The sequence below is a fragment of the Ornithorhynchus anatinus genome, chromosome 1 (genome assembly GCF_004115215.2).
Source record: "Ornithorhynchus anatinus isolate Pmale09 chromosome 1, mOrnAna1.pri.v4, whole genome shotgun sequence".
NCBI lineage: Eukaryota > Metazoa > Chordata > Mammalia > Monotremata > Ornithorhynchidae > Ornithorhynchus > Ornithorhynchus anatinus.
In genome coordinates, this window is record NC_041728.1 from 183976301 (window position 1) to 183993827 (window position 17527).

The 17527-nt window shown below is 57.7% G+C and overlaps 1 protein-coding gene across 1 annotated transcript; it reads right to left on the reverse strand.

Moving 5' to 3' along the window:
- Positions 1-2282: 2282 nt before the first annotated feature.
- Positions 2283-8820, reverse strand: EN1 (engrailed homeobox 1). Its single transcript, XM_029072685.1, has 2 exons — positions 8060-8820; positions 2283-2599 (listed from the first exon to the last, which is right to left on the reverse strand). The coding sequence occupies exons 1-2, from the start codon at positions 8706-8708 to the stop codon at positions 2283-2285; spliced, it is 966 nt and encodes a 321-aa protein (XP_028928518.1). The 5' UTR covers positions 8709-8820.
- Positions 8821-17527: the final 8707 nt, after the last annotated feature.

The window sequence follows — 17527 nt, forward strand, 5'->3', positions numbered from 1 at the left end:
TGCACGGATGCCAATGCGATTTCTGTGGGCTGGAGGAGTGTGCATTTGTGTGTGTTCCAGTGGACGTCATTGTGTCAGCAGGGAGACACTCTATGAACGTGTGTGTGTGTGTGTGTGTGTTGGGAGTATTCTGAGTGTACGTGTGAGTGCGTGTGCAAGCGCTCTACGGATGCCAATGCGATTTCTGTGTGCCGTCTAGGAGTGTGCATTTGCGTGTGTCCGAGTGGGCGCGATTGTGTAAGCAGGGAGACACTATGTGAATGCGTAGGTGTGTGTGGCGTGTATCCTGAGTGTGTATATGGGCGTGTGCGAGACCTCTAAGTGAGGCGGCCCGGATGCCAACGCGATTTCCTTGGGCGGTGGAGGAGCGTGCGTTTGTGTGTCCGAGAGGACGTGATTGTTTAAGCAAGGAGACACTCTGTGGATGCGTGTGTGTGTGTCGGGTGTATCGTGAGTGTGTGTGTGTGTGATGCCAACGCGATGGGCGGTGTAGGAGTGTGCATTTGTGTGTGCGAGAGGGCTTGATCGGGTAAGCAGGGAGACACTGGTGAATGCGTGTGTGTGTGTGTTGGGTGTATCCTGAGTGTGTGTGTGCAAGCTCACTGCGTGAGCAGGCCCGGATGCCAACGCGATATCCATGGGCAGTGTAGGAGTGTGCGTTTGTGTGCCCGAGTGGGCCTGATTGTGTACGCAGGGAGACACTCTGTGAATGCGCGTGTGTGTGTCGGGTGTATCTTGAGTGTGTGTGTGCGTGTGCAAGAGCTCTACGTGAGCCTCCACGGATGCCAACGCGATTTCTACGGGCGGTAAAAGAGTGTGCGTTTGTGTGTGTGTCCGAGTGGGCGTGATTGTGAAGGAGGGAGACACTGTGTGAATGTGTGTTGTGTGGTGTGTGTGTGTGTTGGGGGGGGGGTCTCCTGAGTGTGTGTGTGTGTGTCCGTGTGCCAGCTCGCTGCCGTGAGCAGGCACGGATGCCAAGGCGAGATCCTTGGGCGGTGTAGGAGTGTGCTTTTGTGTGTCGGAGAGAGCTTGATCGTGTAAGCAGGGAAACACTCTGTGTATGCGTGTGTGTGTTGTGTGTGTTGTGTGCATCCTGAGTGTGTGTGCGTGTGTTTGTGTGCCTGCGCGCGGTCCGGCCGAGAGAGGAGCCTTTCAGGCGGTGGAACCGATTAGAAAAATCTCTTTTCCCTCCTGGCTTTCTTTCCCCCAAACTGGGCCTTTCCCCGGGACCCCCACCCCCAAGACCCCCCAAAATCCCCCCGGACCCCCGATACCTCCCCCACCCCACCCCCCGACCCCCTCTCCGAGCCGCCGCGCTCTGAACACACAGTGCACACTTTATTTCAGACTACAGCTCTCGGAACATAAGAAAATCTTTGGCTTGCAGCGGCGGTTCAGTCTCGCAGTGTGACGGGCACGGATTTCAAAAACCAAAAAAAAAAAAAAAAAACCAAAAACCAAAAAACGAACAAAAACCAAACCAAATAAAATAAAATCCCAAACCGATCGAAGAAGAAGAGGACGAAGGGGGTGGAGAAGAAGGAAAGGAAAAAAAAAAAGAGCCAGGGTTGAGGGAGAAAGGGGAGAAAGGACCTGGAAAAACAAGGACACACAAGAAATCAAAACTGTCAAAACAACCGAATCGTCTCCATCCCGGGCTCCGAAGGCAGGGAAGGGAAGCTCGGACCAACCCGAGGAGGAGAGGTCGAGGGAAGACGGGATGGGAGGTAAATAATAATAATAATAATTATTAATAATAATATAATAATAATAATATCATCATCATCATCATCAAGAAGAAAGCGGACGTCCAGCAAAAGGATCGCTACAACAGATTATCTGGTTGGAGGGATGGATTCGTTTTTTTCGTCGTGGCGGTTGTTTGGTTGGGGTGGGTTTTTTGTTGGGGGTTTTTTGTTGTCGTTTGTTTTTTTTCTTACCTGAAATTAAATATACACAAGGTCATACGCTGTTTGGCTAGCTAGAGATCGTTTCGGGGGGTTCGGAGGGAGAGACAATGGGGAGGATTTTGTAGCACCTGTCCGAGTCTCTCTGTCTCTGTCTCCGTCTCTGTGTGTCTCCCTTTGTTCCCGGGCCTCTCCCGGGACCCTTCCCGGTTTTCTCCTTCGTCTTTTCGTTCTGTCCCTGGAAGATCGGTGGGAGCCGGGGGAGGGGGCTGGAAAAAAAAACATAAAAAGAGGCGGGGGTGGAGGAGGGGGACGGGAGAGGGGAGAATCGAGAGGGTGGGATGATTTGGGGGGCGGGGGGTGGGAAGAAGGGGGTCAGTCGCTCTCCTCTTTGTCCTGCACCGTGGTGGTCGAGTGATTATAGAGTCCCTGGGCCATGAGATGCAGCGCCAGCCCGTTCTTGATGCCCGTGGCCTTCTTGATCTTGGCCCGCTTGTTCTGGAACCAGATCTTGATTTGGGATTCGTTGAGGCTGAGCTCCTGGGCCAGGCTCTGCCGCCGCTGCTCCGTGATGTAACGGTTGGCCTGGAATTCCGCCTTCAGCCTCTGCAACTGCTCGGCCGTGAAAGCCGTGCGGGGACGCTTGTCTTCTTTCTCGCTCTTCTTCTTCTTCAGCTTTCGGGTGCGGGGTCCTGTGCGGGACGAGAGACACAGAGAGAGGGGGGCTAGAGTGAGAGGTCAGTGGCCACCGGGAAAGGAACCGTCGTCGCCCGGCCCCTTCCCGGCCAGAGGGCTGAGGACGGCGCCCGGCACGCTTAACAATTACCATCATCATCATTAGTAGTATTATTAATCCCTACGCCCATCCCCAGCCCATTTGGAGGTCTTCACTGAGCGCTTGCTGGGGGCAGAGCGCTGGCTCAGCGCTTAGAACGGTGCTTGGCACCTAGAAAACGCTTAACAAATGTCATCGTTATTATTCTTCGGTCAGTCGTCTTTATTGAGCGCTTACTGTGGGCAGAGCGCTGGCTCAGCGCTTAGAACGGTGCTTGGCCCCTAGTAAGCGCTTAACTAAATGTCATCGTTATTCTTCTTCATTCATTCAATGGTATTTATTGAGCGCTTACTATGTGCAGAGCACTGGGCTAAGCGCTTGGAATGTATAATTCGGCAACACAAAGAGACAATCCCTGCCCAACAACGGGCTGGCAGTTATTACTAAGCGCTTGGAAAGTCGCATTCGGCAACTGATGCCTGTCCCCTGGTTTTGTTTTGTCGTCTGTCTTCCCCGCTTCTAGACTGCGACCCCGCTGTTGGGAAGGGATGGTCCCTCTCTGTTGCCGAATCGTACTTTCCAAGCGCTCAGTACAGTGTTCTGCACACAGTAAGCGCTCAATAAATACGAACAATAGAGACAATCCCTGCCCTCACCGGGCTTACAGTCTTAGAGGATCATAATCATTTTGTGACGCGCTTACTAGGTGCCAAGCAGTGTACTAAGCGCTGGGGTGGATACAAGCAAATCGGGTTGGAGACCGCGCTTACTGTGTGGAGAGCACTGGACTAAGCGCTTGGGAGAGGCCGATGATAATAATAATAATAATAATGGGATTTGTTCAGCGCTTACTATGTGGCAAGCACAGTTCTAAGCGCTCGGGAGAGGACGATGATAATAATAGCCACGGTGTTTGTTAAGGGCTTACTATGAGCCAAGCACTGTTCTAAGAGCTTGGGAAGGGACGATGATAATAATAATAATCACCATGCTGTTTGTTAAGCGCTTACTATTAATAATAATAATGATGGCATTTGTTAAGCGCTTACTATATGCCAAGCACTGTTCTAAGCGCTGGAGTAGATACAAGGTTATCAGGGTGGCCCACTTGGGGCTCACAGTCTTCAGCCCCATTTTACAGATGAGAGAACTGAGGCACAGAGAGGTGAAGTGTCTGTCCCAAGTCACACAACAGACGAGTGGCGGAGCCGGGATTAGAACCCACGTCCTCTGATTCCCAAACCCGCGCTCCTTCTACTGAGCCACGCTGCTAAGACTAACCTCGTTTCGGGCCGGTTTAGAGTGGTATTAATAATAATAATAGTGAATAATGATGGTATTTGTTAAGCGCTTTATTGTGCTTTACTGTGCTTACTGGCACAGGGTCCGTACTCAGCGCTGAGGTAGATCGAAGCAAACTGTCTGCTGGGTGACCTTGGGTAAGTCACTTGACTTCTCTGGGCCTCAAATTCCCTCATCTGTAAAATGGGGTGGAGACTGGGAGCCCTACGGAGGACAGGGACCGGCTCCGACTCGATTTGCTTCGATCCACTCCAGCGCTTAGTGCAGTGCCTGGAACATAGTAAGCGCTTAACAGATGCCAGAATTCTTATTATTGTATCGTCCTCCCCCGGGCGCTTAGCACGGTGCTCTGCACACGGTAAGCGCTCCATAAATACGACTGAATGAACGAAGGGTAAAGAGACACATTCCCTGCCCACAACCAGTTTACAGTCTAGAGGACGAGCTGGCCGTCTCTCATTCGGGTGGAGAGGCAAACTAAAACAGAGACGACCCCCGCCCCCCCCCCACTTCGCCCGACCCCTGCATTGCCTCTGAACCTAATTGAGGGGGGGGGGTCTAAACAAGCTCCCCTTCCTCCTCTTCCTCCTCCTCCTCCATCCCAGCCCCCCAAGCCTCGCTTTATGGAGAATCCTAGAATTAACGAAAACTGTGTTTCCGCCCCACCCCCGCCCCAATTCTGTGGACCTGGGTGGGGAAGGGGGTAGGGAAAATTAGGAATCAGGGACGGGGTAGTCCCCTCTCTGTCCAGCGCCCACCCCAAGACCCCTGCAACTCCCCGAAAAGCCTCCCGAAAGCCGAGGCCCCGAGGGCCAACGTCAGATTCCGACTCCGCACCCCAAATATTGGCCAAGAGAGCTGGATGGTACTTTCCCAAGCGCTTAGTACAGTACTCTGCACTCAGTGAGGGAGCGTTTCCCCCCCTCAGACCCCCAACACACACACACACACACACACACACACACAAGCAGTCCCGGAGAAAGACCCCAGCCCGCATTCAATTCGGCTTCGGCTTCTCCCGCAAACGAAAAATCACCCCCCGCGCTCCCAGGCCGGGGGTCCACCACCGTCCCGCCTTTGGGGAGGTGGGGGGTCGGTCCTCGCTACCTCCATCGCCCCGGAGGGGACCCCTCAAACCTCTCCCACCCGCTCCCTGCCAGTTTGAAGTCCAGACGGCTCCTTGGCGAAATTCCCGAGGCCCGTCCCGGCTCCAGTGAAGAGAGAGGGGGATAATCATGGGACCGGCCGACACGGAGAAAGCGAATCCCAAATAAACGCGTGGAGACGTCGGGAGAGACCGAAAAAAGTACACGGTGACAGGGACGGAGACGGAGGGACACAGAGACGGAGACAGAGAGATGATGACCGGTAGGTAGATCTAGAGATAGGAGAAGACGGAGAGCATATGGATACTCAGAAAAAAATTCAGACTTAGAGACGCGAATATACGAAAGGATACACGGGGGAAAACAGAAAGAGGTACACGGACACCGCCGTCAGAGTCGCGGTTAGACACGCGGAGAAATATATGGATTCGCACATAGATACCTGGAGAAAAAGAGGGAGAGAGAGAGAGAGAAGATGTGCTGAGATAAACGCGCCCATCCATTAGCCCGATGGCTAGCTAACTTTTGTTTCTCCGTGAAAATCTGTATTTCGGTTTCCCCGTGAACATCCGTACACGCATTCGGGTCCGATCCGCACTGGATTTGGGTGTAATAATAACAAAAATGAGGGTGGTGGTCAAAACAATAATAAAATAATGAAAATAGTAGCAACTACGACATAACTACACTATAATTTGCTCCGGGGTCCGAGGACTTGGCCGCCGGCTGTCGACTCCCCCAACTCCCGCAAAAAAATGCAGGGTCTTCGAACCCACTCCCCCCAAAAAACAGTTTCGGCGAGGCCCTGGTAGAGCGCGCTAAGACGGGGGGGGGGGGATCCGGACGGCCAGAACGCGGGTCAGAGAGGGTTGAGAAGCTCGTCTTCGAGCAGACTTGAGGCGGGTGAGGCGGGAATAAGGGTTGAGGGGATCGGGAGGGAAAAATGATTCCCCCCGTAAAAGAAGGAAGGGGCGACGGGACCCGTAAGTCCGTCATGAGCCCGGCGGACTCGGGACGGGCCACGGTAGGCCGCCCAATGGCTCCCCGATTTCAGGCCGGTGTGGGAGGGATTTGCGGGGGGCTTCCCAGCGGATTTCGCCTTCGAGGGTGGTGGGACCCCCTCCCCACGCCCCGAGTTCTGAGCCGCAACGTTCAGTGGGTCGATCGTCGGCTGAGGGCGGCTCCCACGCTCGCCCACTCCTCGCCTACTCGCCCATCCGCTCGTGGGCTCGTCCACTCCTCCAAACCCGCACCCAGGCCCGGTGATATCGGATCCCGGTTTTTCCCAAAGCCGGGAGGGGCCCGGACGACCCGAAAGGAGGAGGAGGGTGGGGGGAAGGGGCTGGGCGGGGGGCGGGGATAAAGGGGTCCGAGGGTCAGAGGGTCAAGCTGAGATCCGGGTGGCCTTGCGAGTTTGAGCCGGAGAGTTCCCCCAGCAGACGCGGGTGAGTCACTTCGGTCGGGTCCGGCCCCTTTCTCTCGCTGGGGTCGGACTTTCGTTAGGTGGGGGGAAGGTCCTGGGGGGCCTGGAAAGTCCTGGGGGGTCCTGGAGGGAGGGGGAGACGACGGTCCTTCCGCGGGATCCCGGCAAAAGGGGTCGAGAGTCCGCGGAGGGGGGCTCCCGCGCCGCCCCCAAATCCAGGCTCTCTCCAGTTCCCCGGCTCGGGGTCACTGAGACCCCCCGGGTGAGTCTCGGACGGAGTGGGAGGGGAGGGTCCCGGCGCGGGCCGACCCCCTAAAAACCGTAAATAATAATGGTATTTGTTACGCGCTTACTATGTGCCAAGCACTGTTCTAACCATCTGGGCCTGTCCTTGCGGGGCGGGACGACGACTCTCCCCGTCCTGAATTGACCCCCCAGGGGGCACGCTTCGGGGGGCGGGAGGGGGAGGTGTGTCTCCCAGATTCCCCCCCTCTCACCCCCGAGCTTTGGGGGGGGGGCGCGCAAAAATCTGGGGAGCCGCGATGGACGGAGACCCCCCCAGGGCCTCGAATCCAGAGGCTTCTTTAGGCCTGAATTCTGGCTCTTCCTCGGCTTCCTCCTCGGCCCTCCTCTCTCCCTGCCCCTGCCAGGGCCGGGAACTAATTAGCCTTCTCCCTAAAAGTCTCGGGGACCCCCTCCCCTCCTCCCCATCTCCCGGACCACCCCAACTGCCCCAAGCCCCCAGACCCCGCGACGCCTCGGCTCCCGGCCTTGGCTTTTCCCCCCTCTCTCCAATCTTCTCCCTGTCTGGGGAAAGCTCCCACCCTGCCGTGGGTCCCCTCCTCCTCCTCTCGGGGTTCCCCCTCTGCTCCCCACCTTCAAACCCCTTTCCCCCTCCGTCTCTCATTCATTCAGTAGTATTTATTGAGCGCTTTACTATGTGCAGAGCACTGTACTAAGCGCCTGGGATGTATAATTCGGCAACAGATAGAGACGATCCCTGCCCCAAAACGGGCTCACAGTCTCTCGGGGTCCCCACCTTCAACCCCCTTTCCCCCTCCGTCTCGCATTCATTCAGTAGTATTTATCGAGCGCTTATTACGTGCAGGGCACTGTACTAAGTGCTTGGAATGTACAGCTGGGCAACAGATAGAGACAATCCCTGCCCAATAACGGGCTCCGTCTCTCGGTGTCCCCCACCTTCAAACCCCTTCCCCCTTCCGTCTCTCATTCATTCAGTAGTATTCATCGAGCGCTTACTATGTGCGGGGCACTATAGTAAGCGCCTGGAATGTACAATCGGGCAACAGATAGAGACCATCCCTGCCCGACAACGGACTCCCAGTCTCTCGGGGCCGGACATCTGCTCCCCAGCTTCAAGCCCCTTCCTCTCCCAAAAAAAGAAAGAAAAAAGGGGGGGGCGGGGAGAAGTTGAGTGGGGATGTAGGTTTCGTGGGGGATTCCGGGGCCGGGGGTGGAAAGGAGGGAGTTGGGGGTGGGGGGAGGAGGGTCAAGGGGGGTGGTCCGGGGAGGAGGGGTCACTCACCGGAGGATGGACGGTCGGAGTAGCGCGTGCAGTAGACCCAGGCCGGCCAGACCAGCGGTTGCTGGGAGTCGCTCTTGACCACCGCCCCGCCGTTGGCCGAACCCATGAGCAGAATGGCCGAATTGCCCGGGTCGGCGAACTTCACCCCCGGGATTCCCGGACTGACACCGCTCCCGCTCCCGCTCCCGTTCCCGTCCTGGGATTTGGAGGCCCGGCCCGGGGAGCCGTCGGGCGTGGAACAGTCCGCATCCCCCGGGCAGCGCAGGGAGGCCGCGGGGACCCGCCTGGTCCCCACCGCGTTGGAGGGGTCTCTCCCGGCGGGGGTCTGACCCCTCTCTCCATCTCCCCGACCTCCTCCTTCTCCTCCCTCTTCTCCTCCCGCCGCCTCCAGGGTCTGCTGCTGTTGGAGTTTCTTGCAGCCGAAGTCCGGTCTCAAGATATTGTCAATGAAAAAGTTGGTGGTGCGGTGATGCCCCGGGGGCGGCGGGTGCGGATGCTGCGGGGGCTGCTGCGGGGGCTGCTGGTGCTGGGGAGGAGCGAGGGGCAGGCAAGGACCGGCGGGGGATGCGGGGGTGTGTTGCGGGGAGACGGGAAGGCTCTCCGCATCGCTGCCGGAATCTAGGGGACTTTGACGTTCCGAGTCTTCCATCCTCTAGCGACTCACCGCAACCTTCTCCTTTTCCCCCCGCGCCCCGCACTAAGACAGGGGTCGGAGGGGTGCCAGAAGGGGAGAGGGGGGAAGGAAAGGAGGAAAAAAAAGACGAAGAAAAGAAAGATGGAGAGAGAGACAGAAAGGAAGGAAGAAAGAAGGAAAGAAAGGAAGGAAGGAAGGAAGGAAAGAAAGGAAGAAAGAAAGAAAGGGAAGAAAGGAAGGAAGAGAGAAAGGAAGAAAGAAAGAAAGAATGAAGGAAGGAAAGAAGAGAGAAAGGAAAGAAAAAAGAAGGAAAGAAATTAAGGAAAGAAAAAGAAAAGAAGGGGGAAAAAGAGAAAGAAACCCCGCACGGATCCAAGGGGGTCTGGTTTAGCTTCTCCTTCTCCCCGTCTCCTCCGTCTTAAATCGACCAGATCGCCCGATCTCTCTCCGTCTCCCTCCGGGTCTTCTTCCCCAAACACCCACCCCCCCACCCCCCACCCCCCGTCCTCTCTCTAATTTGTAGATATCCAGATATGGAGTCACGCGGAGAGAGAGTCGTTCTACAATCGGACGGCTAAAAGTAAAAATAAAAAGGAAGACGCGCCATACCAACAACGACACCAAAAAAAAAAAATCCCACCAAAAAAATTAGAAAGAAAACGCCCCCCCTCCCTTTTCTAGTGTCCTTCTGTATAATAGAGAGGAAAGGCCCCCGAACACGAGTCTTTAAAATCTACCCATCTTCCCATCAGCAGGGTGAGAGGTTTCGCCGCTTTCCCCAACTGTCATTCTTGACTGCGTCCACGACTCAAAGTTGGCATCTCCTTTAATCGAGGGAGAGAGAAGGAGGGAGAGAGAAAAAGAGACAGACACACACAGAGAAAGAGACACACAGAGAGAGGGAGGAAAGATTTAGAAAGAGAGAGATGGGGCGGGGGGGAGAAGAATCTCCGACCCTACAGACTGGGAATTTTTTTTTTTTTGCCAGACAGCGACGGATCTTTGCACAAACTCTCCCCAGGAAAAAAAAAAGGGGAAAAAAAAAATCTCCCAGATACTTTTCTTTTTTTTTTTTGCATTCGAACCGGAAGCACGTGAGTCTGAGCGCACGTGTGAAAAGCCAATGGCGTGGAGAGGTTGTCGCTGACACCCGTGACGCCAACCAATGGGAGGCCCTGCAACTTTCCGATAAATAATCCATGGGACTAAGAATTGAGGAGGGGGAGGGGAAAAGGGGGGGGGTAATCATCATTCCCCACCCCCTCCCACCTCCCTCCATCCTCCCCCCCCCCACACACACACTCCCCTCGCAGCTCGGGGTGCGGAGAGAGAAGGCAAATATAAAATCAACTCCATAAACAACTTGTTCAAGTAATGTAGGATTATGGCTGCGTGCGCGGAGAATTCGGGTGTATCCGGGCTGCACGGACTTTTCTTAGTTCTCTCTCCCTCCCCTCTCTGTCTCTCTATCTGTCTCTCCCTCTGTCAACTCTCGCTCCCTTTCTTCTCTTTCCCCGGATTCCCCCCTCCCCAAACACACTTTCTGCTTCCCTTCTCCCCCTCCCTAAAATAAAGAAGCTCTCCCTGCTTGACTGGGCTACGTAGGAAGAGTTATCGTTTGTGAGTGCGGGAGGTGCCGTGCGTGGGTGTGGATGTGTGGAAGGGGGGAGGATGTCTGGGTGGGGGGGGTGTGGAAAGAAAGAGGGGGAGGGGGATGTCCTGCGGGGAGACCCCCCCCCCCGCTGCCCCCTCTTTTTTTTCAGAATATCTTGGAAGGGTCCCTATTTTTTCAGTGGGGTGTCTGGCGGGGAGTCCCCCTCCGGTCCCACGCGTGGTTTAGGGGTCTGCCAGAGGGGGATTGGGGTCCGGGGGAGGGAGAGGTCCTGGGGGCTCCTGGGGGAGGGGGTTGTCTTTTTTGTGTCCCCCGCAATCTCCGGATTTCCGAGTAGAAGGACAGTTCTGACGCTGGACCTGGCCCAGCAAGCGAGGTAGATGGAGAGCTCGCGGTGGGCCACGGATTCAGATCAAGGGGTCCAGGGATCACCCCCCGATCTCGTCTCCCCGACTCCCCCATCCCCCCCCCCGCTGAGAGGGTCTGGGGGGCTAGGACCTGACACTCGCCCCCTCGCCCCCCCTCCAAACGCGGATCTTGATGAGGGTTTTTTCGAAAATCCCCTTTTCCCCTCGCCCCCCCGGTGACATCAAGTAGACGCCCACAGTTGGGGGGATGAAATAGTCATAATCCCCCCCGCAGCCAGCAACAGCTCCCCGAAACCCAGGGCTCTTTCGGGGCGCGTTTCCCGATTCGGGCCCATCAGAACCTCTTGGCAAAACCCGTTTTATAGCGAGAGCGGTCGCCTTGTAACCCCAGGCCGAAATGAACGGCGCTGGCTGGGCCCCCGGCGTCTCGGGGCTGGGCGGGGGAGAAGTGGGGGTCCCACATCTCGGGGGGTTCCCTCGTGGAAAGCCAAAGAGGTGTGTGTTGGAGGTCGGGGGTGGTCTTCACACCCGAAGAGGCCAGGCCGGCGGGAAGCTGGGAGAGAAATCTCTCTGGTCCTTAGCCGAGGGGAGCCGGTCTCTTCGGATTCAGCTAAAGGCCCAGACCCTAACCACCTTCAGCGGATAAACCCCCCCACCCGCACCCCCAATCTCCCGCCCTCACCCCCATCCCCTCAGCCTCCGACGGACCCCCACCCAGACGTCTCTATTAGAATAAACGCGCCCCCCGCCCCCAATATCACATAGAGCTTCCCTTAAAAAGGGGGAAGGGGGGGGAATTCCCGATCCAGAATTGCTGCGCTGAGGAATTTTTTCCATCAGCCCTTTTTTTTTTTCCAGGGTCCTCCCCCTCTCCCCTCACCCCCATTCCCCGTTCTCAGTTTGGTTCGGAGAAAGGAATTCAGGTCTGAACGGGGGCAGAGAGGAGAGTTGGGGGACGAGGGACGTCGCCCTGAATCCGAATTAGAGGAAGGGGGCGAGGGGAGGGTCGCTAGCCACCGGGGCTCGGATGGGGGTCCGGCCCGGGAAGGTGACTCCCCCCTCCCTCCTCCAGGGACTAAACCCCCTCCCCGCCTCCCCCGAAATAAATCAATTTGGGGGGGAGGGGGACCCTCCCCCGACTACAAAATCCACCGGCCGTTGGGAGGAGCCGGGGGAGGGGGGGGGGAGATGGATTTTATTTATATTTATAAGTTGGCAAAATTGAAATCTTTATCCCGCAAGCGAGCGTGGATACTTAATTAAATTCTAATTAGGACACTATCAATACCCTATTTAGGCACGAAGCCTTTGTGCGGCGCGCTTCCTTTCAGCGCGTTAAATGGAGGTCCGTCGCCTTATCTCGCCTGCAGGAGACGACTCCAAGAGAGGACTGCGGAAGATAATTTATAGGTTTTAATTACTCTTCATTCCGCCTGATCAGCTTGGCGTTCATCACAGGACTGTGAATAAAAACCCGGGATTCGGCGCTGTCACCAGCGACCGGCAAGGCGCTTAATCAAATGGAGAGGGGCCCGCGCTCCACGAAGCGGGATCTTTCACGCAATTTCTCAGCTGCTGATAAAGCCACCTGAATAATGCGGCGGTCCTTTGGAGAAGGGCGCCATTTACCGAAATGACTTTATTGACGGCTTCACGTCGGTAATTCCCCCCACCCACCCCCCCTTTTTTATTTTTTATTTTTGGCTTTTCAGGAGAGGGATTTGGAAATCGCTCTAGGAATGGGCCGGGGCCGGGGAGAAGGATTGAGGGGGAGGGAGAGTGGGTGAAACTCGTCCGCCTCCGTGTTTCTTTTGAAGATTCCGCTCCTCCCCCTCCTGCCCCCCGAAACCTCGTCCCCTTGTATCTCCCCCAAACCCAGCCCCCGCCCCGAATTAGGGTGTGATCCGAACTCACAACACAACACAACATAAGGCGCGGGCCCTGTTCCGTGCGGTCGGGAGGATTAAAAAAAGCGGAAGACCAAGACTGAACCCCCTCCATCCCACGCCCCACCCGCGTTTGGGGGAGGGGTCCGCTGTGGCTGTTTTCCCGGGGGTCCCTCCCGGAGGGGGTGGGAAGGTTGGGGGGCTTCTTTTCTGATCGGGGACGTCGGGGTCGGCCCGAAGAGGAGGCCCCCCGCATCCTTGGAGTTTAAATGTTCAGGTGTTTCGCAGTGGGTATCCGTGGGTGAGTGAGCGTGGATGTGTAATGGTGCGTGTGTGTGTATCCAGGGGTGCGTGGGTGTGTATCTGTGCCTGGATAAGCTTTCATTCGTTCACTCAATCGTCTTTATTGAGCTCTTACGGTGTGCAGAGCACTGTACTAAGCGCCTGGAAAGTACAATAAAGCAATAAAGAGAGACAATCTCTGCCCACGATGGGTTTACAGTGTAGTCGTGCGTGTGTCTCCACCCGTTCGTGGGTGCCGGTGCGACGGGCCTCCCGCCCACCACCAGGACCAACTTGGGGGGCTCCTTCCCCACTTTTCCACCCACCCACCCCGAAAAAGACCCTCCAGATCGTTTCCCCGTCCCGGTTTCCCCCTCCTCCGCACACCGAATTCCCGGACTTTCCCGAAGAGCCCGAACCGGGATTCCCGGAGAAAGGGCTGCTAAGGGGGTCGTCGTTGGCGGGGCGACCGAGCCGGGGGTCGGGAGGCGGTGGATTCCCCGGAGTTGTTGGGGAAACGGGAGACAAAATCCCCTCCGAGACGGAGCGAGAAGATTCGTTCTCCGAAAACCAGGGCGTGAATTGTGTGACCATGTGGGTGAGGGATCGTGCGTGTGTGTGTCTGTGTCCTTCTGAGTGCGCACAAGAGAGTTTGAATGTTTCTTTGTGTGTGCCGAATGCGCGTTTGTCTATTTTCTGTCGGAGAAGCGTGTTTTGCGTGTGAATGCGTACTTTCCGGGCGTGCGGGACTAGGTGCGTCCGTGGATGTTGGCGTGTCTGCTTTTAGGTGGACGAGTGTGTGAGTGCGTGGACTTTTTTTTCCGACCGTCTGGCTCTGCATGTTGTGGCGAGAGTGTGGTGCGTGTGGATGAGCGCACCATTGCGTGAATCCTATGCGTGGATTTGTTTCCGTGGATGTGCGGGCGTGAGGGTTATTGGCGGATGGCGAGGGTCTGCGTTGTTTGTGTGAACGCTTTGCGTGGAGACGTTTCCGTGGATGTGCGTGTTTTGTGGCGTGGGCGTGAAAGGGATCGGCGAGTGGCCAGTGTCTGTGTCGTTCGTGTGTCTAGGCGGTGCGTGGTGTGTGTGAGCGAGTATGTCTGTGCGTGTTTTACAAAGCAGAGTTCGTTCCATCCGTCTATCTCTTCTCTTTCCCTGGGAGGAAAAGCGAGGTTATTTGGGGGCGGTGGGCGGATGGTAACAGGGGTCGGGCGACCCCCGGGGCCGCCTCGGCGATAATCCTATTTCCGGGGCGAGTAAGGGATCACCACACCGGCCTCGCGGAGCGGACACCAATGAATTGGACGGAGAGAAAAGGAAAAGAGAGACCGCCTTGCTCCAACCTCGAGGCCTCCGGGCCGCTTTGTTTCCCGTCAAAGCCGTCAGCCCCTCCCGGCCTGTAAGGTCAGCGCAGGTCCCCGATTCCGGGGAGGGGGGTGGGAGGGGAAGGGGAGTGGGGACAAACCCCCGGACATTGACCCCGACCCGGCCTCGTCCAAGGGGCGGAGACCCCCCCACCCCCCCCCCGTCCGTCCCCCCTTCCCAGACCCCGGAGATCCGGGCCGCCACCGGAGAGCGAAATCGGGACGGGCCCCACAGAGATTCGGGAATTGGGGAAGAAAAAAGGGGGGGACGGGGACGGAGGGGCTTAGTCCCCTCTAGCCAAAACCCTTTTCCACCCGGGAGCCTCTTTGTGTGTGTGTGTGTGTGTGTGTTGTGTGTTTGTGTGTGCATACGTGCGTGGGCCTGGAAATAGACGCGCCGTCGGTGGACACGCGAAATCGTGGAGATGGGGAGCAGTTTGGGGGTCCCGCGGCCCCCCTCGGACCCCCCACCCGAGGAACTCGATTCCAGATGAACCGGGGGTGAGAGGTCGGCGGGGGGGGGGGGGGGTCGGGAGCGTCCTGACCGACCCGCTTGTCGAACTGCGGGGCAACACCAAGATGGAAAAGCACCCAGCCCCCCTCCGACCCCCGACTTTTTGGTCAAAGAATTGTCTCGTTTCTCCGTCTGTTTCTCCGCTTCCCTACCACAGAACCGGATGGGGTTTTTTTGGGGGGGGGAGGAGAGGGGGGATTGGGGTAGCGTTTTCCACATTTTTCCATTTGGCGCTGAAATCCCCTCGCTGCCCCGCTCAGCAACGCCCAGGCGCAAACAGAGGACAAGGCCGGTAGTTGGGATTGAGGTTTGGGGGTTCACCCCACCAGAGTAAAATAAAAATGATCTCTCCCGCTCTCCCACCCACCCCCACAATCTTGGGTCCCCTCTCCCTCCCCCCCCCCCACAATCTTGGGCCCCCCTCCCACTCCCCACATTATCTTGGGCCCCCTCTCCCACCCCCTCTACACCATCTTGGGCCCCCTCTCCCACCCCCTCACACAATCTTGGGCCCCCTCTCCCATCCCCCACACGATATTGGGCCCCCTCTCCCACGCCCCCACAATATTGGGCCCCCTTCCTACGCCCCCCACAATCTTGGACCCCCCTCCCACCCCCCTACTCCATCTTGGGCCTCCTCTCCCGACCCCCTCTTCCTCCCCATTTTTTCCTTCCTCTTCTCCCATAACCCCCGACCCTTCGGACTCTCCTCCCTCCCTGGTCCACGGGTTCAAAGCCCCCTCCCAGGCCCTCCGGCTCGCCAAGGAGGGCAACTGTCCACGCGGGCTAGGGAGGGCACGTGTCCACGCGGGCTAAGCCAGGGCGAGAACCAGGCCCGCGTCCTAACACACGACGGAAAGTGGTGGAAAAAAAATCACAGGAGAATAAAGGAAAATCCTTTCGGTTAGAAAGATCGATGGCTCTTGAAAAAAAAAAATAACCCACCTCTTCTCCCTCCCTTCTTTTCTTCCTCTCCTCCCTCCCCCTTTCTTCCCCTCCCCCCCCCCATTCTCCTCCCCTGTCCGGAACCCCCCGGGCCGAGGGGTGGGAAGCCAAGGGAAGCGAGCAGGTCGGAACATTAACAGAAAATCCAGAAGTCGGAATTTGAAGACAGAAAAAAAGGACGAGAAAAATGCACCCTCTTTCCCCTCCCGCCCCCCGCCCCCCGTCCCCTCCAGACGAGTCCGGATCTCATTCCTGGCTGTTTTTATTGGGGGTGGGGGGACTGTGGTATTTGTCGAGCCCCTCCTGGGTGCAGAGCACTGGACTAAGCGCTGGGGAGAGTCCGCTAGGATAGAGTAGAGTTGGCAGGCACGTTCTCTGCCCCCGACGAGCTCCGGGGGTCTCTAGGTCCCTCCGGACCGTGGTTCCGTCGGGGGTCCCCGAGGTGGGGCGGGTACGGGGGGGCGGGGGGGACCCCTGGCTGACCAAGGGACCCCCTCCTCGACCCCCCACGCAGATCCGGACACGGTGGGACCCTCCCCCACCCCTCCCACCCCCGGGTTTGGAATTTCACCTGGAGCTTTCACTAGGCCGCCCCGGGTATAGCGAGGTGTCCGTAGGCAGGAGGTGGTTCAATATCGGGGTGCGTGGGGGGACCTGGGGATCTCCCCCCTTCACCCCAAACTTCCCCCCCTCCCCACTCCGCGCCAGCCTCCCCTCACTAATCATCATCATCGTCCTAATGATGGTATTTGTTAGGCACTGTACTAAGCGCCGGGTGGACCCGAGCCAATCGGGTTGGACGCAGTCCCCGGCCCACTTGGGGCTCTCAGACTCCCTCCCCATTTTGCAGATGAGGTCACTGAGGCCCAGAGAAGTGAGGCGCCTTGCCCAAGGTCACACAGCCGACAAGAGGAGGAGGCAGGATTAGAACCCACGACCTCGTGAACCCGCAGCCCCCGGGCCTGGCGATTGTGCGTTCGCGAGCGTGCGGGGCTGTGACTGTGTGGGGACGGGGGGGGGGGGGGTTCGAGGCCGGGGGGCGACCCCCTGAGCCTGGGGGGCGGGGGAGGAGGGGGAGATGGTCAGCCCGGAGTGGGGGTCTGGGTGCTTTTAGACCATGAGCCCGTTGTGGGGCAGGGATCGTCTCTATCTGTTGCCGAACTGTCGATTCCAAGCGCTTAGAGCAGTGCTCTGCACACAGTAAGCGCTCAATAAATACGATTGAATAAATGAATGCTGGGGTGGAGGGCGACGAGGTGCGGGATTGTGAGCGTGAGGGGTGTGCGGGGCTGGGGGTAACCCCAAAAACCTCCGGATCCCCGGAATCCAGACAAGCCAACCCCCAAAACCGGGAGAGGGGGTTTGGGGGTGGGGGGATCCCGGGGGTCGCCGATCCTCCTCCGTGGGCGTCTGAACCAGAGCCTGCCTCCGGAGGGGGCGGGGTGGGGGGCGGGAGAGTGGGAGAACGAAGGCCTGGGTGTGCAAGAGTGGACGTGTGCCTGGGTGTGCAAGAGCGGACGAATGTCTGGGCGCTTGGGTGTGTGGGTGGGTGTGTGCTGTGCGTGTGTTAGGGGAGGTGTCCGTGTGTGCACGTGTGGGTGAGTGTATTGTGTCTGTGTTAGAGAAAGGGTCTGCGCGGGCGTGAGTGGACGGGTGTCTTTGTGTGCGTGTGTTAGGAGAGGTGTCTGTGGGTGCAAGAGCGGACGTGTGTCTGTGGGTGTGTGCTGTGCGGGTGATAGGGGAGGTGTCCGTATGTGCAAGAATGGACGTGTGTAGGTGTGCGCGTGTGCGTCGGGCCTGTGTTAGGGGAGGCGTCTGCGTGTGCAAGAGTGGACGCTTGTCTCTGTGTGCCGGTGCCTCTGT